This window comes from Aedes aegypti, chromosome 3 (genome assembly GCF_002204515.2).
Source record: "Aedes aegypti strain LVP_AGWG chromosome 3, AaegL5.0 Primary Assembly, whole genome shotgun sequence".
Taxonomy (NCBI): domain Eukaryota; kingdom Metazoa; phylum Arthropoda; class Insecta; order Diptera; family Culicidae; genus Aedes; species Aedes aegypti.
The window spans coordinates 315,959,683-315,986,723 of NC_035109.1; the positions used below are offsets into that span (position 1 = coordinate 315,959,683).

The following is a 27,041-nucleotide window of genomic DNA, read 5'->3' on the forward strand; positions in this document are numbered from 1 at the left end:
GGTTCGATGAAGTCGGGTAGAAGTCGGAAATGGAAAAATGTAGTGTATTTGTTGTGCCAGTTCTCCTTGTAGAGAAGAAACCGATGTAGAATGATTGACTGTTGGTTTATACTGAACGAGACGTTGGTGTTTCGGTGTTTGCTCAAGAAGGTGGACACATGGATTGGGGAAGGGGTTAAGAGCTAGTTGGGGATTCTAATTTATCTGCTTGGTTCTTTAGGGCTTCAAGAGATAGAGATCGAAAGGGGAACACACTTTAGTGGGGGGCTACTTACCATGACAATTATGAAATCGAGCCAGCACCAGGCGTTCGTAAAGTAAACTCGAAAACCCAGCGCCAACCACTTGATTAACATCTCTAGAAAAAATATCACCGTGAATATCCTGTCCATGTAGTACAGGACGTCCTGCAGGATTGGTCGATGGGGAAGATGCACATCCTCGAGAGCCTGAAACCGGAACCGTCCATTAGTTCAGTGTTCGACAAAGTGCCACAACGGTGCTCAGATTGTTATGTGCCACACTTCAACATCGTACTCACCAGGGCCAAACTACTCAGCAGAATCATCGTGATGACGGCCGTCTCAAAGTACTTGTTCTCGATGAGCTGAAACGTTTTCAGTCGCAGATTGGCCCAGCCCTGCCAGAATGGCGCATCGTCGTCCCCTGCCAGGACCGGAAACTTTTTGTAGCAATTGTCCGGACAACAGTCCGCTGGTGAGTCCTCTATCACTTCGTCCTCGTCGGCGTGGATGATCAGTTCGCCATCCAGTGGACCTTCCTCGCCATCGCACTCATCGTCTAGCTCTGCGCAACAAATGCAATTAATGTCAAAAAAGAAATTCCCTGAAGAATTCATGTACGGCCCTTACCTTCATCAATTCCTAGGTCCTCCTTGCTGACGTCACGCTTTTCTTCGCCCTCCATCGTTTCGGCGCTGCCTTTGTGGCTTTCGTCCTTGAAGGGGCGATTCTTGTGACTGCCATAGGACTTTATACTGGCAGTATCATCGTCCTGCAAGGACATGCCTCTATGATTCAGTTCGTGCTCTAATTTATTATCTTGATGATTACTAATAGAATTGCCTATCACCTAATTATCAAGATATAACAACATAGAACAATTGTTCGAGAATTAACAACACTGGCAATTGGAGGAGAGATTCGTGATTCGTGATACTGTGAAGATATATGTAATGTGTAAGCAGAGAGAAGATTAGTATGAGATGGTAGTTATGATGTGATAAAGTGATACATATTTATATAATCAATTGAGGAACCTTGATGCGAAGAGGTGTATATGAAATTCAGTTGAAATTCATATTTGATTGATTCAGACGTTAGGAAACTTTAGAGAGGATTAAGAATAATGATAACTTGTTCTTCTTTTACTCTAAACTCCTCATCATGTTAAATTTTAACGGTTTATATATTCGCAGATTGGTATTACTAACATCTCCGAAATGTTATTCACCTTTGGATGAGTATAGTTTGGGGGACAGATAGCCGTAGCGGTAAACGCGCAGCTATTCAGCAAGACCATGCTGAGGGTCGTGGGTTCGAATCCCGCTGGTCGAGGATCTTTTCGTAAAGGAAATTTTCTCGATTCCCAGGGCATAGAGTATCTTCATACCTGCCACACGATATACACATGCAAAAATGGTTAATCGGCAAAGAAAGCTCTCAGTTAATAACTGTGGAAGTGCTCATAAGAACACTAATCTGAGAAGCAGGCTCTGTCCCAGTGGGGACGTAACGCCAGAAAGAAGAAGAAGATGAGTATAGTTTAACTGTTTCGCAATGTTGCATGTTTATTATGGCGGGTCAGAATTCAAAAATGTTTGAAAATCTAATCTTCCATATCTTCCACCATCCTTACCACAAAAAAGTGGGGGCCACAAAGTACAAGTAGGTTTATATGGAAATTAATATGGAGAAATTTTGAAAAATGTTCCAAACACGTTAGTACTGGAATGTAAGCATAAACTCATCATCCCATGGTAAAAATCAATTCAAAATCTGAACTAAAGTATTAATCAAGTAATGATTATCGAAGATCTAGAACATCTTCAGCAGTGTATGTTTTTATGTGGGTTCCGATGAGATTCCGCTGGAAATTACACGAGGATTTCAGTAGGAATCCTTTAAGGAATTTCAGGTGGGATTGCATTGAAAATTTTAAAGGAATTTGGAGTGAATTCCTGGATACTAAATATTGCGGAACTTCATTAGCAAAGAATCTTTATGGAACTTTGGCTTACTTTGGTTAGAGGGTTATCAAATATATTATATTATCATATTATATTGAAAAAATTTATTTAAGGTTATGCAAGAACCTTCCTAAAAGAATTTCAAGAAGGATTTGAGGAAGTTCTAGATATTTTGATCATTATAATTCCAATGGATTTTATTATTTTATTCAATTGAGTATCCCGATGGGATTTTTGTGTTAATTCTGTGTGTTCTGATCGAAAGTGTAATTGAATTTAGATGAGTAAATCTCGGTATAAGTTTTGGCAGAATACTGTTGCAGTATACTATTGTAAAATTCTCAAAAGGATTATTAGACGGCGGAAAAAATATGTGATAACTCATCGAAGATTTTTTTTTAATGTAAGGCTGATACAAATATTAATTTTCTTTTATGTCACCCCCCCCCCCTTCAAAAATCCGAAAACTTTGAAGGGGAGAAAAAAAATCATCATATTTTTGACATCAGTAAGTTTTTTTTTTAGTTTTTAGTGTAAAAACCAGGTAAAATAATGATCCAGATGACGATGGAAAAAAGTTTAACAACTATCGTTAAAAAAAAAAATTGAAAAAATACCTTTTTTTTTCATTTGTATTTTTTTGTTCTTTATTTATTTTTATCCCCCCCCCCTCGTAACTTCCAAGTGGTCTCGGACATAAAAGAAAATTAATATTTGTATCAGCCTAATTTGTAAATGTCTTGAAATATGAAAAGTTTTTTAATCGAAAAATAGAAACAATTGAAACACATTCTCACAAAACAAAAGCACAGACAAGTTTCTCATGATATTTACAGAACAGTTACAGTCAACTCTTCCTTACACTATACATAGCCATGAAAACCAATTTTTAAAATGGTTCAATAATAGTTATTTATGCAACAAGTTGCAAAATGATTTTTTCAACACGAGTCGTACATTTATCCGATCAGGCTTGCCGAGTTGGATAAATACGACGAGTGCTGAAAAAATCGAGTTTTGCAACGAGTTGCATACAACATTTTTTGCAATTACGAAACATGTCGTTTCAGTTGGATTATTTCTTGGAGCACAATCAAAATTTAAAAGAGAATCCACATGGACAGCCATGCGTAGCAGCGACTCGGTATTTTCAATCAGGTAGGCGGTGATGCAGTAGTATCTATGATCATAAACATGAATGTTACATTTTTTTTCACTTCACTCAAACTCAAATGGATCTTGATTGTTAATTCGTGAACGGACCAGGAAAAACGCCGCTTGCAGTTTTCGTTTGTGTTGTAGGTACAGTTATTTACCATGCATCAAACTTCCTACCCAAACCGTGTTGGAACACGAAGTTCCGGTCAGTTTTGATCTGGCTCACCAACCGCCTCTACGTTCACTGGACGTCGGTATGGCTCACCAACGAATACGGATCACCCAATGGATATAAAATCGTAGTCTTAGCTTAGCTTAGCTTAGACTGACTACACATATCAATGGTTGCTATTCAGTGATAGACCGAAGTCAGTGAAAATGCACAAAGAATCAACTAGAAGTTCGGCTGGGATTGGCCATAATCTTCTTCAGTGTGCATAATTCAGTGCCTCTATTTGTACAGGGTCAATAACGGCGCCGGCCACGTCCTTGCAGTCAGGTGGGATTGGGGGAAGGAATGTTAGTGTGTAACCTTTGCTTTTTGGAGACCGTGTTTGCCTCTGCATCTCCGCAAAGGTTACTGGGAGGGATGATTGTTAATGGGGAGGATCGTTGGGTCACAGGATTACTTAGAAATATAAAATTTTCGATTGACATGAAAAATTTTCAAGTATGAGAAAATAATGCCGTTACTTGAAGTGACGAACCATTCAAAGTTTGTTGAACAAATAGCTAAAAGCAACATTCCTACAGGATATTTTACTCAAATTGAAAAAAAAAAAAAATATCGATTGGTTAGACCATCACATAATATTCTTATGCCGACACTTACAGTGGCGAACCATTCAAAGTTTTTTGAATAAAATGAACGTTTTGCAAGTCTACACTTCTAGCACAGGCCAAACCATTCAAAGCATTTTTTATGTATAAAAATAAAGGTAAGTGATTTAATACAAAAAATATAAAACAATAAAGTTATGAATAAGAGTTTATGCCGACACTTACAGTGACGAACCATTCATAGTTTGTTGAAAAATCATATTTATGTAACGATTAAATGTGCGGTCATACATATTTTATAGACTTGAAAAAAAAAGCATGAAACGAGCTCACCGATTGATCCTTCATCCTTGATTGAGCAGCCACAATCCACTTTCAGCTTCACTCGTGTGCTCGGCCATATAAAAGCACTCAGAAAAGAACGCGTCACCTGAGAGGAAAAAAAACTGACGACTTCTCAGACTTTCTCGACGCACTGCCCGGCAGAAAAGAACGCGTCACCCGAGAGGGAAAAATAATGACGATTTCTCGGGCTTTCTCAACGCACTGCCCGGCAGAAAAGAACGCGTCCCAATGGATATAAAATCGTAGTCTTGTAGACAAAGTAATTGAGAACCACAAAGTAATTCGATGAATTGCGTATGAAGAGCCACCGATAACTAATTTACTGCCACCAAAACAGTACTGAGTGCTGAAAAGTGCTACTTTTCAGCACTGTTTGTTTTGTAAGGAAAAGTAGGCCGTTATGCTATCCATACTATTCATGAAAAGTAGGCTCATATAATGCGGAATTGCAAAAATAAATATTATGATACTACACGGAGTTGGTAATTATTGCTTCTACTTTATTAGCAGAAGTCCATAGGTTCAATCCCTGGCCTTGTACTTTGTAGTCTAATTCATAACACAAAGTTTCCAATTTTTCAGAACTTGTGAACAAAATTAACAACAGGTAAATTGTTCAAGACAATATTAGTTTATTGCTATACTAGTGGCCACGAATAGCTTCGTTTGGCCATTAAGTATTCTGTTGAAAAAAAGCCAAGAAATCTCCCATATAAAATAACAGGTTATAGTTTTCTACCGTTTGTTTTCGACTCTTTCAGAGTCTTTATAAAACTTTTTGCATTTCCGTTGCATAACAGCCTACTTCTCCCACCAACAAAAAGAGTACTGAAAGTGTTACTTTTCAGCACTGTTTCATAATGATGCCGAAAAATACGAGTCGCTGAAAAAATCGAGTTTTACAACGAGTTGCATACAACATTTTTTGCAATTACGAAACATGCCGTTTCAGTTTGATTATTTCTAGGAGCATATTCAAAATTTTAAAAGAGAATCCACATGGACAGCCATGCGTAGAAGCGACTCGGTATTTTCAATCACATAGGCGGTGATGCAGTAGTATCTATGACCATAAACATAAATGTCACATTTTTTTTCACTTTACTCAAACTCAAATGGATCTTGATTGTTAATTCGTGAACGGACCAGGTAAAACGCCGCTTGCAGTTTTCGTTTTTGTTGTAGGTACAGTTATTTGCCATGTGTCAACCTTCCTGCACAAACCGTGTCTCTAACTCAATATTTTCATAAAAAGTTTCAAATATCCTCCAAATGTTTATAGGGTGCCGGTACCGATGGTTGTAACGAAAAACGAAGCAATGGTGCGAAAACATTCAACATATTCAAGTATTTATGTTTAATATTGACGAATGATCCACTTACCCCACTGATACACTTCCCCCACTGTACCGTTTTGATTCATATTACGGACACTTAAGGCCTCAGTGAAGTATAACCCAGCTTGGACCATACAAAATAAATCATTCTGTATGATTTTTTAGCGTTATCGAGCGTCGGAAGCCCTTAAATTTCGGATGGTGGGTAAAGAATACGCGTCCGCAACTTGAATAATTTTAAATAAATCAAAACGTGTGGCCTTTTCATGATTCTTATTCCGGACGCTCCCTCACTTTTGCCTCATATTCCGGACGCTTTGATTCGAATTACGGAAAGCTCATGATAATCATTAATGGAACAGTTAAATCATCAATTGAAATCGTTCAACCGCTTAAGAGACGTCTAAGGTAGTTGGGCATTATAAATTTGCAATGATATTTATGGAAAAAAACCTAATAAAACGATCCTCGAAAATGAGAACTTTTGAATGGCGAAAATTGAAACATTTCGTGTGAAATGTTTCCCATACAAACGAGAGTGTCCGGAATTTGAAGCTGTCCGTAATATGAATCAAAACGGTACCTTATTTGTTTAAATACAGTTTCAATTTTTTTTCTATTTTTTGCACAGCAGCTTCTTATAAATGTTATGTTTTGAAAAGCAAGTTAACTGTCACGCTACTGTGAGAAAAAAAAACCCCGTAGACGACGGTGACCCCAAAACAGCGTTACACGGACTTTTCAAAAAATCGTAACTTTACAAATATTTGTCCAAATGCTGAAAATTTTTCACTAAGGAAAACATTGTGGTCAAACGCTTATAGAAAAATAACACACATTATCCTAGCAAGTAGACGGTCCGTGAGGGGCTGCGCAAAGATGGTCAATCTCAGAAAAAACAGCGTTACAATGGTTCAGAGCCTATATCTCAGCCATCAGACAAAATTATCATAATATTATTTCACCGTTGGAAACATTTAAGACCACCATTGTAGGGATAAATATCAAACAGAGTCGTAGCAAGGCATTTGCAGAATGAGGGGCTCCCATTTGGAATGTTTACCAAACCTATAGAAAAATATTACGGTGCCGCTATGCAATCAATTTTTGATTTTGTTTCACGATTCGTCACTTCTAGTGTAGATCTTCAATAGAAAAATACTAAACATGGTCGTAGCTAGAAAAAACAGAAATAAGGGGCTTCCATTAAAAAATGCTTCAATATTTCCAAAAAATCATAACTTTATGATATACAAACCGATTTTTGATTTCCTTTTACCATTTGAATGCTTAAAGTTATGTCTTTCAGTGAAAAATAATATTGCGCATAGACGTAGTGAGATATAAAGTTTTTGAGGGGTATGCACTATTTCTTGGTCTCATTTGCCTGTAAATCAAAATTCAAAGCGGTGCCATCAAGTTTTTTTCTCCATAAAATTGATTGTAGAAGTCAAGTTATTAAATTTGAAATTTAAAACACTCAAAATTTGTCTTACCTAAAAACCATGGAAACCCCTTTTTTTTCTCCTGTTTGTCTGTAGCTTGAAATTCAATGCAATTTATATGTGTTTTTTTTAACATAAATTTAATTGTTGAAACCAACTAAACCTATTCTAATAAAAAAAGAAACTTCTGATTACACTCAAAATTTATTTTACCTAAAAATCTGCTAAAAACCCTATTTTATGAGTCTGTTTGCCTGTAATTCGAAATTCAAAGTAATGACAAGTAGTTTTTTCTGCATGAACTTACTTATAGAAGTTAAGTGAACACGTTTAAGAAGAAACGGACATTTTCTTTTAACACTTCAAATTTATTTAACCTTAAAAACTACGAGAAACCCTTTCTTATGACGTTTGTTAGCAGCATGTTTGCATGCTCAGCATGTATGCCTGAAAACCAAAATACTCCATGTAGATTTTTCGGAATAAATTTGCTTATAGAAGTTAGATGAACATGTTTAAATAGAAATAGAAGCTTCTGATCAAACTCAAAAATTGTTTTACCCTAGAAACTACGTAAAACCTTGTTTAATAAACACATATGCTTCTGAATAAGAATTCAAATCGATAAATAGTTATTTTTTCAACATTAAATTGATTGTAGAAGTGATATTAACATGTTTGAGAAGTAATACAAATTTTTTAATTAAATATATTTTACCCGACAAACTACGTGAAAATGTGTCCAATAAACATTTAAGCCCTAAAAAATCAAAGCAAAAATATATTATTGTTTTCAACTTTAAATTGGTTGTAGAAGTTAAGTAAACATGTTTGAAAAGTAATGCAAATTTTTGATTACACTCGAAATTTATTTCACATGAATAACTAAGAAAAACCCGCTATCAGCCTGTTAGCCTGTAAATCATAATTGAAGGCGATGAAATTTATTTTTTTCGTTCAAAATTTATTCAGAGAACTTATATTAATATGATTGATTAAAAAACATAATTTTCGATTACACTCAAAATTATTTTACTTAAAAAACCTAAGAAAAATCCAATTTTTAAAATTATATGTATCTAAATCAAAATCCAAGGAAATGATATGTAGCCTTTTTTATATTAATTAAATTGAAGAATTATCACTTGATAATTATTGAGTAGAAATAGAATTTTGTGATTACACTCAAAATTTATATTACCTAAAAATCAGCAAAAATTCCTATTTCATTAGTCTGTTTGCCTGTAAAACGAAATTCTAAGCAATGACAAGTAGTTTTTTCGGTATGAAATTGCTTATAGAGGTTAAGTGAACTTGCTTGAGATATAATATATATTTCCTTATAACACTTCAAATGTATTTAACCTAATAGATTACGAGAAACTCTATCTCACGAGCTAGGTTGCTTGTGAATCAAAATTGAAGGCGATGACACGCAGCTTTTTGGAATAAACTTGCTTATAGAAGTTGGGTGAACATGTTGAAGTAGATATTGAAATTTATGATTACACACAACATTTATTTTTCCAAAGAGATTACGTAAACCCTGTTTAATAAACGTATATGCTAGTAAATAAAAACTCAAATCGATGGATTGCAGTTTTTTCAACATAATTGATAACATCAATTGATTGTAGAAGTCAAATAAATATGTTTGAGGAATAATACAAATTCTGATTACACTCAATATTATTATTATGCTAAGACATTTATGCTTGTAAAAAAATAATCTAAGCAATACTATTTTGTTTTATTATAAAATCATATTGATTGTAGAATTTCAGTAAGGTTTAAGAAGTAATGAAAATTTGTGATTACAATCAAAATTTATTTCACATAAGAAACTAACGTAAACTCTCAATCGTGAGACTGTTTGCCTGTAAATCATAATTCAAAGCGATGACATTTATTTTTTTTCGTTATAAATTTACTAATAGAAGTTATTCTAACATATTTGAGTTTAGAATATAATTTTTGATTGCACTCAAAATAGATCAAAAACTATGATTGATCCCAATTTTTCAAATTTTATGCCTCTAAATCAAAATCCGTATGTAGTTTATTTTTACATTAAATTGATTGTAGAAGTCAAGCGAACATTATTGAGTAAAATAGATTTTTTGATAACACTCAAAATTTATATTATCTAAGAAACTAAGAACAATAATATTTCATGAGACTGTTTGCCTGTAAATTGAAATTCAAAGCGATGACATTGAGTTTTTTTTTCAAGATAAATTTCTTTAGAACAGTGAACATGTTCGAGCACAAAAATAAATTTTCGATCACAAACAAAAATTGTTTTACTTTAAAACTATGATTATCATAGCTTTAAGTAAAATAAAGTTTGAGTATAATCAAACATTTTATTTCTACTCAAACATGTTCACTTGGCTTCTACAATCATTTCAATGTCAAAAAACTGCATATTGCTTAAGATTTTAAATTTTTATTTTGATTATCATAGTATTTAAGAAAAATAATTTTTGAGTGTTATTGAAAAACATATTTTTTCATTATATTCTTTAAAGAGACCCCACGAAATTGGCTGAAAAATCTGGAAAGTATGTAATAAAACAGTCAGTCAAGTCATCGTGCAAAAGTTTGGGTACACCTGAACTTACTTAAATCTGTGAAATCTCAAACCAATCATGTACGCGCCATTATTTGCGCTCGAAAAAGCTTTAAACTATTAAAATCGGTTGAAAATGGCAGAGATATTGACAAAAATGATGTGCGTGCGGCTCAGGTGAACCCAAACTTTTGCACGATTTGCATCATACTGAGGGGTGAACCCAAACTTTTGCACGATGACTTGACTGACTGTTTTATTTATTTTGAATACTCTATAGATTTTTCCGCCAAAATTTCGTGGGGTCTCTTCAAAGAATAGAAGATTACGATTCTAATGACACTTTGATTTTAAATTTTGGTAGGTCCAATGCTGAAGAAATTATGATTTTTCAGTGTGTTTTTTGAAAAAAATGTAACAATTTGAAGTAAAAAAATAGTATACAAAATTCAAAAAATGTTTTTGGAAAAATACATAAGAAGTAAGAATAACTCTTTGCCTTTCGAATGCGGCTTAGAGAGTTTCACTTGGATGTGTAATCACAGAGATATGGACAGAACACTTTTGTATGTTTTTTAGGGGGTGAACCCAAACTTTTGCACGGGAGTGTATGTCATTGCTTTGAATATTTCTTTACGAACATAAATATTTTTTTAACAGGGTTTTACGTAGTTTCTTGGGTAAAATAAATTTCGAGTGTAATCAGAATTTTCTATTTTTGTCCATACATCTTAATTTGACTTCTGCAATCAATTTTATGTCGAGAAAACTACATGCGATTGCTTTGAATTTTGAGCTACAGGTGAAAAGAAGTTTTTCTTTAGTTTTTAAGTAAAATAAATTTTAAGTGTTTTCAAAAATGTATATCTATTAAATTTTATTAACTTGTCTTCTACAATCAATTTTATCAAGAAAAACCTATATGTCATAGCTTTAAATTTTGATTTACAGGCAAACGGGACCAAGAAATAGGGTACACCCCTTTTATATCTCATATCTTACTACGACTATGTGCAATATTATTTTTCCCTTAAAGCTATAATTTTAAGCATATAAATTGTAAAAGAAAATCAAAAATCGGTTTATTCAGTGTAAAGTGATGATTTTTTGAAAATATTGAACCAATTTTTAATGGAAGCCCCTTATTTCTGTTTTTCCTAGCTACGACCATGTTTAGTATTTTTCTATTGAAGATCTACACTAGAACAAAATCAAAAATTGATTGCATAGCGGCACCGAAATATGTTTTTATAAGTTTGGTAAACATTCTGAATGGGAGCCCCTCATTCTCCATTTGCCTTGCTACGACTCTGTTCGATATTTTTCGCTGCAATGCTGGTCTTGAAAGTTTCCAACGGTGAAATAAAATTATAATATTTTTGTCTGATGGCTGAGATATGAGCTCTGAACCATTGTAACGGTCTTTTTTTAGGAAGACATATTTTCACACGCCCCTTAAGACTCTTTGTACCTTGCTACGACTATGTCGAATACTTTTGTTTATTAATTGAAGAGTCAAGCTTTATGACTGTGAAAGAAGATTTGAAATCGGATGACTAGTTTTAGAGTAATGGCTGTTCAAAAATCTGTATAACGCTTATTTTTAGCACCGTTTCGTGACAGTTAATAAAGATGGAGAAAATTAAGTACCAGAAATATTTACGAAAGCCAATCCAGACAGTTCTTAAAGAGTTTTTCGGTAACTTGCCAAACAATGCTGTAAAATTACCTTAATCGAGGAAGTTATCACGAGTTGAATTGTTTAAAGAGCTAAGTTCTAAGACATCATATCGTTAAAGAATTGATAATTTCCTCTAACTAGGTACCAGATGGATTCTCACTGCATTCAATTTCTGCAAAGAAATTCACAAATAAATTTATTAGGAATTCACTGGGGTTATACCAGTGCAACGGTGTCATATCAGAATTAGAACTGAACACATAAAAAAGTGCAACGGAACTTTCACCAGGACTGTCACTGAATTTCGTATCTCAAATCTATCGGAAGCTCAGAAAAAATATCCCCACAAATTCTATCTAACGGTAACACATATGAGTTTCCTCTGATATCACACCAAAATTTAAATCACAACTTCCACTGAAGTTTACCTTGCATTTATTGAACAGCCATCGTAGTTGATGACCACTTCAATGTTTTAAACTTTTTTTTTGTTTTAAACCATTATTGCTATATAACTAGTAATTCATGTCAAACACCACTTATGATAAGAGTTCAATTTGGTCGTGTGGAGCATAGCGTGCTAAGCCTTGGAAAATTTTTGTAGGCCTCATACAAAAAACAAGAGGGGCTGGTCGAAAAACTCCCAATTTAGCTTGATATAGTTTATGTACCATCTCATACTGATCAGATGGTATCCCTATCGGAATTCCCAATAAAATACCTGCGTTCTGTAGAATATTCACCGAAATCCCACCATATTTTTTTTGTAAAATTCCAACAGAACTTTCACTTTAAAACACACGCAAATATTGGCTTTTTTGAACTATTAGTGAATTATGAATAAATATTTTGAGAATAGTGTATGACAATAAATGAATGATGATAGTGATGTGAAGTCGCAAATGAGAGATGTTTGGTGAATTGAAAGAAATGTGTGTGTAATGAACATGTGCATCGCGCCCCACCAGAGGAGCCAATTACCTTGGAATTGTTCATCAGCTGTTTGTTCTTCTTGCCCTTGTTCTTCAGGTCGCCGTGTATCGTGAACTCCATCCCGTCGCCGATGGCCACCTCCAGCTGGTTGTGCTCCTTGACGCCTTTCTTGAGCAGCCCGTCGGCCAGTATGTCATCTGGAGTTAATTCCAGCTCATTTTCACCATGCTCTGCAGAGATACATGGACATACCCCTTTGCCTATCGTGTTTTTCCGTGCGGTCCCCGCAGATCATGGATTTGATTTTTTTTTATTTCATGGTTTCAAAATGGGATTTTACGTAATTTGAAGAGTTCCAATTTTGATCGAAATGGTTTTTGTTTTGCGATCCAAATCGTGAAGGAGGACGTACGGTTTAACGTATTTGGAAGAAAAAAGACGATAGCCAAAAAAGAACAGGGTAACGAGTTCAGTATCAACATGTTCGAATTGTGTATCGCATCGTTCTGTGTGGTGTCTAGTTTTTTCAAGTTTGGAAGAACAACACGAACCAACGAACGAAAATGCACCACGACAACAGTAAATCACACACGATAATTTGTTTGAGTGTAGCGTTGGGGTCACAGTTGGTTACTAGTGTTATATGTACACACAATACACATTCACAGGCAAATAACTGGGAAATTTATTAGGTCTCCCGATTTATCTATAATTGAAACTTATTGCAGGAAAATTATAATTATCAATGCACACACGGTTAATGTTATACACAACTCTACACAACGAACAGGCGAACGGACGGTTTGAACATTCCGGAGAGGGAATGGCCCCGGAGAACAAATGTTACGGTTCTTTTTTGTGGTTCTTGAAAGGGGATCATTTGAGCAAGCTCTGGCACATTGCTTTGACCTCTGGAGGTTTTTCGCTTGAAAGCTTCCAAAGATCATAGGAATGTTGGAGGGTAGCAATTTCATAATAGGAAGGCAGTCAGAGTCATACAAAACATCCAAATCTTCAAGTTCATTTGGATAGATTGAATTGCTCTAGTATGGGAAGTGATCTGACGGTTTATTTTAGATTTTGCTTAAATTTAAGAATCTTCGATAATAAATGCGTTGAGAAATCAAGAAATTTTAGTTGGGAAAAGCATAAAATCAATATTTTATAAGGTAACATAAGTAAAATCTGGTTACGATGTTCTATAAAGGAAACACAACAGAAGAGTAGTTTTTTCACACACTATTATAAATAAACAAGTTTTGTGGGTGGGTTATACAATGCCATGTATTAAGGAGCCACTCTGAAAAAATCATACAAATTGGTTAAGTATTCTTAGAGATATCTTAAAATTACGATATGAAGGTTTTTGACGTTTTCATGATTTTTGTTTGACCGCCGTGGTATCAGCAACATTAATGCTCATTATTCAAAGATGGCTGCACCAATTGCTTCATTTTTTCACAACATACTCTCATTAATGTATTGTTCTGAAAAATTAATATCCGAATACGATAAAAATCGTCTAGATGACCAATGATCAATGTTGACACAGATTATAAAACTAGAAGAGTTTTTTGAGAACTTGTGAAAAACTGGTGCAACAATACCAAGAAACAAAAAAATATCGCGATTTGAATTTTTTTCTAGCGATAAAAAATGAAGCTGCCGGTAGAGCGGTTAAAAAGCCATACTGCAGTCCTAGGATTCACACTGCAATCCAAAGATCTACACTGGAAGTTTAAAATCCCCACTGGTATCCCAATACCCATACTGAAATATTACAATCCACAACGGAAATTCTGGATCCACACTAGAATCCCAGGATTCACCAGGAACCCAAAGACCCATGTTCCAATCCCAGGATCCACACTTAAATGACAAGATCCACTCTGGAATTCCAAGATCCACACTGAAATCTTAACACCCTCACTGTAATCTCAGGTTTCACACTGGAATTCCCCGATCCACGTTACAATCCCAGGATTCGAATTGGACTATTAGTATTCACAATGGAATCCTTATAGCCACACTAGAATCCCAGGATCTACACTGACACACTACAAACCACACAACAGTCCCAGGATCCACACTTAACTATAACAAATCACACAGGAATCCCAATATCTACATTAGAAGCCTAGTATCCACAATGCAGTAAAACAATCTACACTAGAACTGTAATACTGTAATCCCATCATTCATACTATGGAATCCCTGAATCCATGCTAGATTTCCAGAATTCGTACTGGATTCTCAGGATTCATACTGAACTCGTAGGATCCGCAATGCAATCTAAAGATCAACACTTGAACCCAAAATCCAAACTGGAATTCCTAGAATCCACACTGGAATTGCAGTATCCACACTAGAACCCAAAAATCCGCACTGAAATACCAGAATTCCGAATGGAAAACCACGAGGTACACAGGAATCCCAGAATCCACATTATAAAGCCCGGATTCACACTAGGATATCACTGTCTCCATTGGAAACCCAGGATCCCCGCTAAAATATTAAAAGTCACACTTGAATCTCAGGATTGACAGTGAAATCCCAGGATACCTCGGATCCATATTAAAATTCTAGAACCCACACTGTATGGAATGTATGGATCCACACTGAAATATCGGAATCCACGCAGAAATCCCAGGAACGACACTGGAATCCCAGCATCTACTGAAATCTCAAGGATCAATACTGAAATCCCAGGATGCACATTAGAATACCAGGAATTACACTGGAACACGAGAAGCCATACTCCCAGAATCCACACTGGATTCCTAGGACTCAGCTGAAATTCAAGGATCCTTACTGGAATTCCACGATCAACGCTAAAACCTGATGCTCCGTACTGGGATTCATACTGTAACACCTGGATCCACACTGTTACCTCAGGATTCTCACTGGAATTCCAGCATCCATACTGGAATCCCAAAATCCACACTGGAATCACAAGAGCTATACTGAAATCCTAGGATCCACACTTTTTATATCAGTATCGATAATAGAATCTAAGGATTTACACTGGAATTCCAGGGTTCATATTGAAGTTCACAACAAAATACCAGGTCTTACACTGAAACACTTGGATTCACACCGGAATCCCAGAATCCACGGAATACTAGAATCCACACGGGAATCTAAGGATATGTTCACCGAAATTCTACGAACTATATTGAAATCTCAGGATCCACACTGGAGTTTCAGGATCCACAAACCTAGGATCCACTTTGGAATACTAAGTTTCACACTGAAATTCTGCGATCCCAGGATCCACATTTAAATTCTACAATCTACACCACAATTCTAATATCCTATTTCTACAATCCACACTACAATTTTAGGATCCAAACTGGAATGGAATGGTCTACACTGAAACACTAGGATTTCCTCTATTCTTTGAAATACTAGGAATCTATTGGAGGCCGTGGATCCACACTGAAATCCCAGGATTTACACTAGCTTCCAGGGTCCATTCTACAATCGGTCAGCAATCTCTGATTTGGAAACCACGCTTGTTGTAACATGTTGTCGGCATAACCACGCTGACAAAACAGCTCGAAAAATTGAAAAATGTCATGCTTAAAGCGCAATCTGGAAGAAGCAGTCTGAATCAAAAAGCCAACATCAGACTGCCCTTGAGCATAACTTTAGCGAAGATACCGTCGTTTCATTTTGTTCAAAAAATTAACCGAATTCATAAAAGTAACTGATCTTAAAATAGATCACTGGGCGATTGAGGCTTCTGATCACAAAATAGGATTGAAAGCTTTCGTTTAACTTATTCACATTATTCAAAAGCCGTTCAAATATTTAAAATAATATGAAAATGCCTCAAAAATGTAGCACAGTGGTCCTATGTAACTTTGAACATTTTCTTGGGAATTACCGGGGAAAAGTCAGTGTTACAAGTTTTACACACTTAATTCAGAATGCCGAATCTCGATTAATTTTAACCGAGATCCGCACAGCCGAGCAGTCGGCAAACAAATTAACTGGGACCTCAGCAAATAAAAGCTGAGTATCAGTAAATCGTGCTCCGTTGCTAAGCAACCGGACAATTTGTTAGCTGAGTCTCGGTTAAAATCGGGAAACCGAGATTCGCACAGCCGAGCTCGTGAAAAAAATCTTAGTGTGTATATTTAAAAAAGGGCTGACAATCTATGCTTGTGACTATACATATTTTGAGTTATGTTTCTGAACGTTTTAAACATGTTTAAACAAATGTTCAAATTTCTTTATAATTTAGATTATATCGTTAAGCATTTTTGTTAGTATTGAAAATATCTTTACTAACTAAATTTATGGCCCTATAGCAGAAGTTTCTCACAAACTTTTACTAGCAAGTTTCTCATAGAGCTTTGTAGATTCCCTCAAAAATAACACTAGATAATTCACAGTACTTTTAAGGCTAAGTAGCCCGTCATTCGTTTTGGCAACAATGATGACTTTTCAGCTTGCATTTCAAAATTATAAAACTCAGTCTTGATAGTTTATATTGACTTGAAAAAGTATCACTGTATGCGTTTAAATGCATACATTATGCTGATACTTTTTCAGCTGTGTCAGTGCAAAACCAACTGATTTTCTTTAATTCGAAATCGTGAGATGGATTAGCAACAATCATCAACGACGCGTACAAATTTCAATGACTGCCTACTTCGCCTTAGAGGATTTCGCCAAATATTCGTCAAGATACAATGACACCTCTATCCTATTTTTTAGAAAAAAATCCTTCATGCATTTTCTTTCCAATTTCTTGGAAGCCCTTCAGCTGTCAATTGAGAAATTTGCTTAATTTTTTACAAGAATTTCTTCAGTAATTCCTCGGAGTAGTATCTTGAAAAATTCATTAACATTTTTATTTTTTTCAAATGCTGTTTTTATGGTGCTGTAGCATTTTTTTTTATTTTCTCTAATGTAACAAAAAATCTTTTGAGTAATTTCTTATAGTAGTTTTCATGTAAAATCTATTGAAGAGGACCTGGAATCAAATCCCATCCTCGAGATAGTAACATATGACGTTAAGTTTATAGCGGCAACTTCCTTCGGAAGAGAAGTAAATCCGCTGGTTCCACAGAAAATATTCAAATCGCGATAACTTTTTTGTTTTAAGATTTTATACACCATTATTTCACAACTTCTCAAAAAACTTTTCTATGCCAAGAATCTGCATCGATGATTACTCATCTGGTTTTAAAGATACTCCAATGTTCCTTGGGGAACCGACATTCCCCATATAAAATTTCTTGAGCAGCCTTTTTGTTTGAATATTATGGCTACAAGTTGGTTCCCCAAGGAGTTTCGGAATATCTTCGGATCCAGATGACCAATGATCAAAATCGACACAGATTCTAAAAGTAGAAGAGTTTCTTGAAAACTTGTAAAAAATGGTGTAAAAATATCGAAAAGCAACAAAGCTATCGCGATTCGAATATATTTTTATTATGAAAAAAAAAAAAAATGCTGCTAGTAGATGGGTTAGCTAGCTCAGGATTAAAAATATCCTTAATAAAGATAGCAAAAAAACATAGAAGATATATTAAAAAAAAGTTAAATTTACAAGGATGAATAACTCATGGTTTTTCTGAAAGTACTCCAGGCACTGTATTGCTGTCTGAAATATTTGCTAGTTGTTTTGTCACCTTGGGTAATTGTAAACCCATAACAGTCACATGGAGACTATACATAAGTTTCGTAATGTAGTAGCAATGAAATTTCTATCAGCTTTATTTTCTGACTATTCACCCACTATGTGATGCGTCCTGTACAAAGTTTCATGCTCATATAAGCATTTTTGAGTACTGTGAAGGTTTTTAAAGAACTCATCAATAGGTTTTCTTACAAATACCGTAAAACGGGGTAACCTTGATATTTATTTTTTCGAAGAAAACGTGAATATATATGCATAATGTTTCAAATAATTACAATTTATATTTTCAAAACAAATATTGGCATCCTAGCTATCGATTGCAGTTGAAAGACTGCCAAAAGATTTATTTTGAATGGATATATAATTTTTCAGCGCCGTATGCGGCAGATGAAGGAGAAGAAGTGGCGATGGTGACGAAAGATGAGCTGGCAGATGTCGTGAAATCATTCGCGTCAAACAAGGAACCAGGACCCGATGGTATCCCGAATGTTGCCTTAAAAGCGGCAGTGAATGCGGATCCAGAAATGTTCAGAACCAAGTCCGAGCAACGGGCGCTTATCTCGATAGATGATTGCACCATAGAGTAGAGTCCAAGCAATCTCTTAGGCATCTTGGGGTAATGATCGATGACAAGCTCAGCTTTGCTAGCCACGTTGAATATGCTTGTAAAAGGGCATCTACGGCTATAGCGGCGCTTTCGAGGATGATGTATAACAGCTCTGCTGTAATTGGGTCCTAAAATGTTTAGAATTCTTGTTTTTATTTAATAGTACAAAAGAACATGTTCTTGCAACTACTTTAGCATTTTTTGTAGCTCAAATAACGGCTGTATCATTTTTAAACTTCAATTTTTAAAATGGTTCCAAATATGAACCTTGACACTTGTGATCATGTTTGACATTCACTTTTTCGACAAAAATGCCACAGGGCTTATAGTTTTAACACTGGGGTTGTTCCTATCTGACATTTCGGAAGGGACACGGAAAACAAAATATACCCAAAATTTGAGTTTAAACCAAGGAGTGTGACAAAATCTGAAAAATCACAAAAAAATGTTTTTTGGACTTAAATCAATGAAAACCATTTAAAAATTGAGTAAACATGTGTTTCTGCCCTAAACTTAAGCGTTTGATACTAAAATTGGGACAGGGCTTTAAGACCCTATTGCCAACAAATGCAAGCTACTGGCAAGCGTGGCGCTATCCATACTAAGGTTTGGAGGAGCAATCTGGTCAAAAGCGCCTAGAACAAGCAGAAACCTAAAGCGGATGGAAAGCACGTACAGGATAATGAACTTAAGAGTAGCAAGTGCATACCGGACGGTATCTAAAGAGGCCGTGTGCATCATAGCCGGGATGACGCACATCGGGCTCATCATCAAGGAAGACGTTCAATGCTTCAACCAAACAATACATTAGAGAAAATGTGTGTGGATGCCGAGTGCTGGAATGCAGTAACTACGGCTGTTACTCACATTATGTTAGAATTGTAGAGCCTATGGCAAACCGACCAAGAGCTGGCTGCAGAGGATTAGCCCTGCCGAGGCTGGTCTCTTGTAACATTGTTTAAGTCGGCTAGGAGAAGCAGTTTGCCTAGGCTACTTCTGCTACATGTGTTGTGCTATATGCACTGGCTGCTCCCCGAAGAAAAACCGTAAGGTAGTTCCCGGGGAGATAAGGGTCTGTGGTCAAGGGAAATGTCGATGCACTGTACACCACTTGAGCAATTCAACAATAATTGCTCAAGTACAGGGATTGTTTCAAGGGTACTGATAATTTAAAACTTTTTCAAAAATTTATTCTTAATTTCAAATTGGGATATACTCCATTAGATATTGCTCCAATTTTTTCTGAGACTGTACCATATATTTTCCTAAATTCTATCAAGCATTCTTTTATCAATATTTTTGCAGGAACTTCTTTAGAGATTTTGATTAAATGCATCTAAGGTTCAAAAAGTTTTTTTAGGGGGAAATTTTTGGAAAAAAATAAAAAAAATCTCTCAACATTTATTTTTGAAAATTCTTTCTGGCATACTTTTCAGGATGCTTTCAAAATTAATAACTAGTCCAAGAATCAACATTATTCTAAGATTACCTAAATTCCTACAGAGTTTCATATGAGAGGTTCTCTATGGATTTATTTCAGTAACACCTAACAATTATTTTCTCGAAAGCTGTTCATAGCATTCCTTTGAGCATAATTTCCTAAAAATTCTCTTCAAAAATTCCTTAAGGAAACATTTTAAAAATCGATTTTGACCATTTTTTTGCACAAAAAAAATGTTTGAAAATATTTTATCATCAAGTCTTAGAAGGTTAACTATAGCAAAGTAAATATACATCATTTGCTAGCAAAACTTTCAGATTTAATTATATTTTTAGTAAAAACAGTCTAAAAATAGTGTTCTACAAAATCCAGGATAGCTCATGAAGCGGCAGATGGCGACAGCTAATTTTTTGTATACGACTAGTCAAGAACATAAGTTTCATTGTCGCGAAGAAAGGAAAGTGGGGCCACGTTGGGCTTTTTTGTTGTGACGGTTTGAAAATTTAATGAAAATATGTAAAAAAAATGATAAACCTTTCATGAATTTGAATTTTTCGAAACATATTGCATGTTGAAGTATTGAAGAAGTCATCTCTAAACTGGTGTTCTAAATAAACACTAAAACGGAATTCATGATAATGTGTCGTATGTGTATCTACCTATCTATATATCCTTAGACTTTTATTATAGTAATAGTATTGTGTTTAATAAAAACATATTGTACGATGCAAATAAATGAAATAAGTCTGAATTTTCAGAAGTTCATATAGTTTTTTTTTTCTAAATCTGATTATTCTCTAGATATAAAAGCAGAATAAAATGGAATATATCCCATTTTAAATCACTTTCTGAAATAACTACTGATTTCGATCACAAAATTATTCTCACTTTGTTTTCTTCACGACAATGAAACTTATGTTCATGACTAGTCGTGGACAAAAAATAGCTGCCGTTATCTGCCGGTTCATGAGTAATCCAGGTTTTTGTGAAATACTACTTTTGGACTGTTTTTACTAAAAGTATCATTAAATCTGAAGATTTTGCTAGTAAATGTTGTTAAATTACTTTTTCATTGGTAAGGATTGGAAAGCTCGATGACAATACATTTTTATCCATTTTTTTTAAATGCAAAAGTGGTCAAAATCAATTTTATGACTAATTTTACTAAAGTGTCATACAGCGCCACAAACGTCAGTGATAGAGTGTAAGTGTCTTCGGAAGAAATGTCAAAAATGCCTCATTGAACAACTTTTCAGAAGAAAATTTTTTGCTAGGACGCTCCTATCAAAAGATAAAACTGATCTAGATCAGTTTTCACTTATCTAGGGAAAGTGTGCCAGTTATGGCCATAGTGGTTCCCTATTTGGCCATACGGGAAATTTCGATAACTTTCACATTTTAAATCTTTTTCAATGTTTAAATATCAAGTTATATCTTAAATCTTACACACAAAATCTTTCAAAATGTGAAAACATTCAAGAAATCCCGTATGGCGAAATAGGGAATCACTATGTCCATAACTGGTACACCTACCCTAGATCAAATCTGAATGAGTTAAAAATTAGTACAAATTATTCCAAAATACTTTGTAGAAGACACCAAACCTCTAGGATGCATATCCAGAGTACTAGAGGTTTTGGCCGTCGTAAACAGCGATGTGCCCCAGTGTGGGACGTCTCTTATAATGACACCCTCCCTCTCTTTGTACCCCCCTCTTTCTCGTACCAATGCATATATCATGTTAAGCATTATAGAGTTAATTTTTCATATTTCCAATACATCACAGCAAGCGTAAATCGCTACCGCACCGTTTTTTTTGACCGCTAATTGCACCAGCGCGATAAGAAATGTTTTGCAAAATCGCACATAACTTTTGATCAAAAATACATACAACTCTGATTTTTTCATATTTTGTGTAATCATTGAATCGGTGGTTGCGAACACCATTAAAATTCAGTTTTTCTAATGAAATCCAATATGCCCGCCAAATATTTTTATTTTTGCAAATGAAGCTCCTATGTTTTTCCTTTCGGAAACCATGTTATTGTAAAGAAGTTTTTGGAGAAATTTCTGAGTTATGGTAGTTTGAGTGATCTAAGAATTGTAAAAAGGGGTCTTTTAACACTGTTTTAATTATAACTAGCGAGGGGTCTACCAATTTGACCAACCGAATGCAGTTTCTTTACTTACTCGACAGGGCCTTTCGAATGAGCACAAATTTGAACATTTTGAAAGACCAAGTGTAAATAGTGGGCCGATCTCAACGAGAATTACTTTAATTGATTCGTGAATTTTATAAGACAACGAAAATCTCACGGATCTAGTGCATTGATCTAACAATTGAGGAAATCAAGGGAAAATTCCGAAGATTTCATGATATTTTCAGCACGCTTATCAACATTCTTAAAGGTGGCCTAACTGCCCCACTTTCCTCTGCTTAAAATAGATGGCTTAAATTTGAAAAATGAAAAAAAAAAAAACATAAATAGCATGAAGTTGTTTATTTGTAATATACAATCAAATCACTTTCCATACTATATTTCATTCTACAACAAGTCATAGAATACATATTAGATCATATACAGGGAACCAGGAAATTGATCATAGGGAGCATCAACTAAAGAAAGATAGCAGAAAAGGATAGTTTGGGAATGTTTTTAATTTGTCTGTACACAAATTAATACAAACTGATAAACGGAAAACAATCTACTCAACACCAATTAGCACACTCACTACGGGAGGGTTTGATTCTAGTTTTTTTTTGTTATTAAACTAACAATCAGTGACAGATATCGAAATATAGAGACAGAAATTGAGGGAATAAGAGAAACGAAATTAAAACCAAGGACAGACAAACCGAAAATGACTAAATGTCAGAGAGAAAGAGAGAATCTAATTTGAACTGGGTTTGAAGGGTAGAATCCACTCTGGTTTACATTTGCGACACTTTGGGATGTTTGGCGTTACTTGTTAGAGCTACACGGTTCTTTTCACATTTTTTTTCGGCTTCAAACGAAAGGAAACTAATCAAGAGTTGAAGAAACTGAATTGTGGTTTGGGGGATTCCGGATTCGTTGTTTGGATGCGATTTGAGCGGATGATGATTTTCAAAGAAGCATTTGCTAGCAACAAAAAGCTTTTGATTTGAAAGTAGGATTTGACTGAAGTTTTCTTGGTTTGGTGAATTGAAAAATTCGAACAAAACTATGAACAAATGAATAACAGGGGATTTTAAAAGCCAATTGGAATAGCAATACATGGCTAAGTACTCAACACATACACACAAAAAATACAGCAAACCAAAGTACAAACACTAATCGACAGGGGGACACGAAGGAATATGATTGGCTACTATGGATTTGCCGAAGATATCCTATCAAGAAGATTGTTACATTTTTTCCTATCAAAACCTAATCTTCTCAATACGATGTCTTCGGATGAATTCATAATGGCGGACGATGACATTCTGAGGGAAAGGATAGGGACTCTCAGGTACGATACACACAAATGAGTTTCTAGCGGGAATGTGGGATATTACACGGGGGAAACACAATGACGACGATTTAAGGGCATGGGGTCTCAACAACGGGTTAAGTTTCGTTTAGTAGCGGTAGTAGTAGTAGTAACAGATAGTTATTTAGTTTAGTGTTAGAAAACGCAAGTGGATAATAACCTTCGTTCCATATCCAACTGAGATGATTGTGCTGCTCACCTGCGGGCTGCACGGACGCAATCTGGCTTGTTAACTTGTTTTTCACGAACTTGAGCGCGTTGGCGATGTTCGACTTGATCCAGTTGGAGAAGCGCGATATCCGATTGAACGCCTCCGCGATCTTGTTCGTTTCGTTGTCGGCCGTCGGTGCCGACAGCGAGGATGAACCGAAATTGGACAAAAGCAAGGCTAAGAAAAGGTTAAGTACCTGTGCGGGTGGGAAACAATTTGTCGGTTAGCACGATAGAATGCAAGAAAGGCTGACCAAAAGTAAATTGGTACGCCCCTCGCTCGCTGCTAGCACGCCTCTAGTGTTGATGCTATCAAGATCAACGGTCATTTTAACTAGTTGAATCACGAATTACAGCATAATACGTCTGTTGTGCACTCCAATTTACTTCCAGTCAGCCTTATAGATGAACTCCCAAACGGAATACTTACTACTAGATTTCCTATCACTACGGTGGCCAAAAAGAACGGAATACAGGACACGTCACCCACAAGCATACAATCCCACATGGATTCGATCCACTCGCCGCACAATACCCGGAACACGATCATGAATGAGTGCATAAAGTCGGTGAAGTTCCACCGTGGCAGGTCCTTGTCCGGGAAGCGATCCACATTGTCTGGGGGGAGGGGTTTTAGAAACGTTTGTTCAGTATTTTATACGAGATTATAGAGGTTAAAGTGAAGTCTTAGCATAAGGTGATTAGAAATACTAGTTAAGAGCTAGTGGAGATGAGTTGAACCAAAGCGTTGATTACTTTATATATGTATAAGATTGTAGGCTCGTTGGACTAACAGTACTTTATTTGAAAGATAGAAGCCAGCTTGCATATATTTGGTATTTAAATTGTATTGAAAGCCACGCGCAATTTTGTTAATATCATTCTGTAGTGATTTCCGATTGGTTGGCACTAGCTGTCCGATCGTAGTTGGTTAATCAGTGAAGCGAGAAATGGAGATCTATCAATATTACACAATATAATAGTATAGTTGTCCGCCAAGCTAAAATATGCCCTCCTTATCAATAACACCAGTCTTCAATTTGTACACCCTATGATAACGTGAAGCTGGCGAAATCTACTAGTTTCAACTTGTTTTCCTGTTCAATGATTTTCCTTTGAACGAGTAGCTCAAAACGTCAATTTCAAAGCTTTCTATATAGATATAGGCGGACCAAGATGAGCACACTAATGAGCTATTTTTTAAGTCTACTTAAACATTCTTATAAGATAATAATTAAGATCTTATTTCGGTAATATCTAAGACAAGACGTGGCAGGTCAAAGTACGAAAACGAAACCATTTGCCTGTCAAAAAAGACCACTTCTCATTGGTCGTTTTGGCAAAGGCCTACTTTCACATCGTTGAGTTGGATTACAACAGGGCACTTTGTTGCTAGCCCGGCCGTGTTGCTAGTTCATAAAATTGAGCTTCTACAAAAAGTATGGAAAATTTTCATGAAATCTTTTTGTTTCATATCTAGTATATTTTCGATGTTAAGCTCAAAGCATGTACCAATCTTACCAATTCAAAGCTTGTAGCATCTTACCAATATAATGGAAAGTATGTCAACTCCCTCTAAAAATATCACCGGTTTCAAATTTTAATCTGATTTTTTAAAAATATAGCGTTCTCTATTGTACTTAATGAATGATCCATGCAAGAAACATTGAAACAAGCCGTGATATTCAAATTTGTTCACATGATTTGCTTTAAAAGGATACTGGTAACACTGGATTTAGTATCGTCAAGTTTATCGACTGAAAAACAACGGGGCAGTCTTAGTTGAGCTGTCACGTCCTGTCCTAGGGTAATATCAGTAACCACAGCTCAATTTTGTCGCGCTTCAGTTTGTCACGCTCGATTTGGCGGTTTTCTTTTCGATTATATCATGCCACGGTAATTATTTGATTTTCTTACATTTTGGATTAAGTGATAATCCCAAAAGGATCAATTTATTATTATTTATTAAGGAGGTTTTAACTTCAATGTCATTCGCCTCCAAAAAGGATCAATACTTTCCCATTTGATCTATTCCATATGTTTCCATTCGATTGACTCGATTTCTGCTGTGTGTTATTCAGATTTTTATCAAAATTGTATGACAAAAAATATTGTTTCATTATATCACGCTTCAGTATATCAGTATATTCAGTATTGATACAAGTAATGTTTCAAATTGTCTACTGAAGATATATAACTACTCGACCAAATAAGTATTTTCGGTGAATACACGCATAATATATCGAATCCATGGTAGAACTGCATCAACGATTTTCAACCGACAACACAAATCTATTTAGTTTTCTAAATTTTGGAACGCGCAAAAATTGATGTGTTTCTATTGAAAATATACTAAAAAAAAATTCTGAGTGCGTCGAGAAAGCCCGGGAAGTCGTCAGTTTTTTTTTTCCCTCTCGGGTGACGCGTTCTTTTCTACCGGGCAGTGCATCGAAAAAGTCCGAGCAGTGCGTCGAGAATGGCCAAGAAGTCTTCAGTTTTTGCCTCTCGGGTGCCGCGTTCTTTTCTGTCGGGCAGTGCGTCGAGAAAGTCCGAGCAGAGCATCGAGAACTGCCGAGAAGTCGTCAGTTTTTTGCCTCTCGGGTGCCGCGTTCTTTTCTGCCGGGCAGTGCGTCGAGAAAGCCCGGGAAGTCGTCAGTTTTTTTTTTCCTCTCGGGTGCCGCGTTCTTTTCTATTGGGCAGTGCATCGAAAAAGTCCGAGCAGTGCGTCGAGAATGGCCGAGAAGTCGTCAGTTTTTTCCCTCTCGGGTGCCGCGTTCTTTTCTGCCGGGCAGTGCATCGAGAAAGTCCGAGCAGTGCGTCGAGAACGGCCGAGAAGTCGTCAGTTTTTTCCCTCTCGGGTGCCGCGTTCTTTTCTGCCGGGCAGTGCGTCGAGAAAGCCCGGGAAGTCGTCAGTTTTTTTTTTTCCTCTCGGGTGCCGCGTTCTTTTCTATTGGGCAGTGCATCGAAAAAGTCCGAGCAGTGCGTCGAGAATGGCCGAGAAGTCGTCAGTTTTTTCCCTCTCGGGTGCCGCGTTCTTTTCTGCCGGGCAGTGCATCGAGAAAGTCCGAGCAGTGCGTCGAGAACGGCCGAGAAGTCGTCAGTTTTTTCCCTCTCGGGTGCCGCGTTCTTTTCTGCCGGGCAGTGCGTCGAGAAAACC

At 35.9% G+C, this 27,041-nt stretch overlaps 1 protein-coding gene across 13 annotated transcripts in view; it reads right to left on the reverse strand.

Moving 5' to 3' along the window:
* Positions 1 to 27,041, reverse strand: part of LOC5567355 (sodium channel protein para) — a 479,280-nt gene that overhangs the window by 33,323 nt on the left and 418,916 nt on the right. For 5 of the 13 annotated variants that reach the window (XM_021852350.1, XM_021852343.1, XM_021852341.1 and 2 more), the window contains 6 exons: positions 24,315 to 24,502; positions 23,835 to 24,081; positions 12,509 to 12,720; positions 873 to 1,092; positions 542 to 807; positions 276 to 449 (listed from right to left, as the gene is read on the reverse strand). In XM_021852350.1, coding sequence (XP_021708042.1) covers positions 276 to 449; positions 542 to 807; positions 873 to 1,092; positions 12,509 to 12,720; positions 23,835 to 24,081; positions 24,315 to 24,502 — 1,307 coding nt within the window. The remainder of the gene's footprint in view (positions 1 to 275; positions 450 to 541; positions 808 to 872; positions 1,093 to 12,508; positions 12,721 to 23,834; positions 24,082 to 24,314; positions 24,503 to 27,041) is intronic. The other 8 variants (XM_021852351.1, XM_021852348.1, XM_021852353.1 and 5 more) reach the window with 4 other exon arrangements.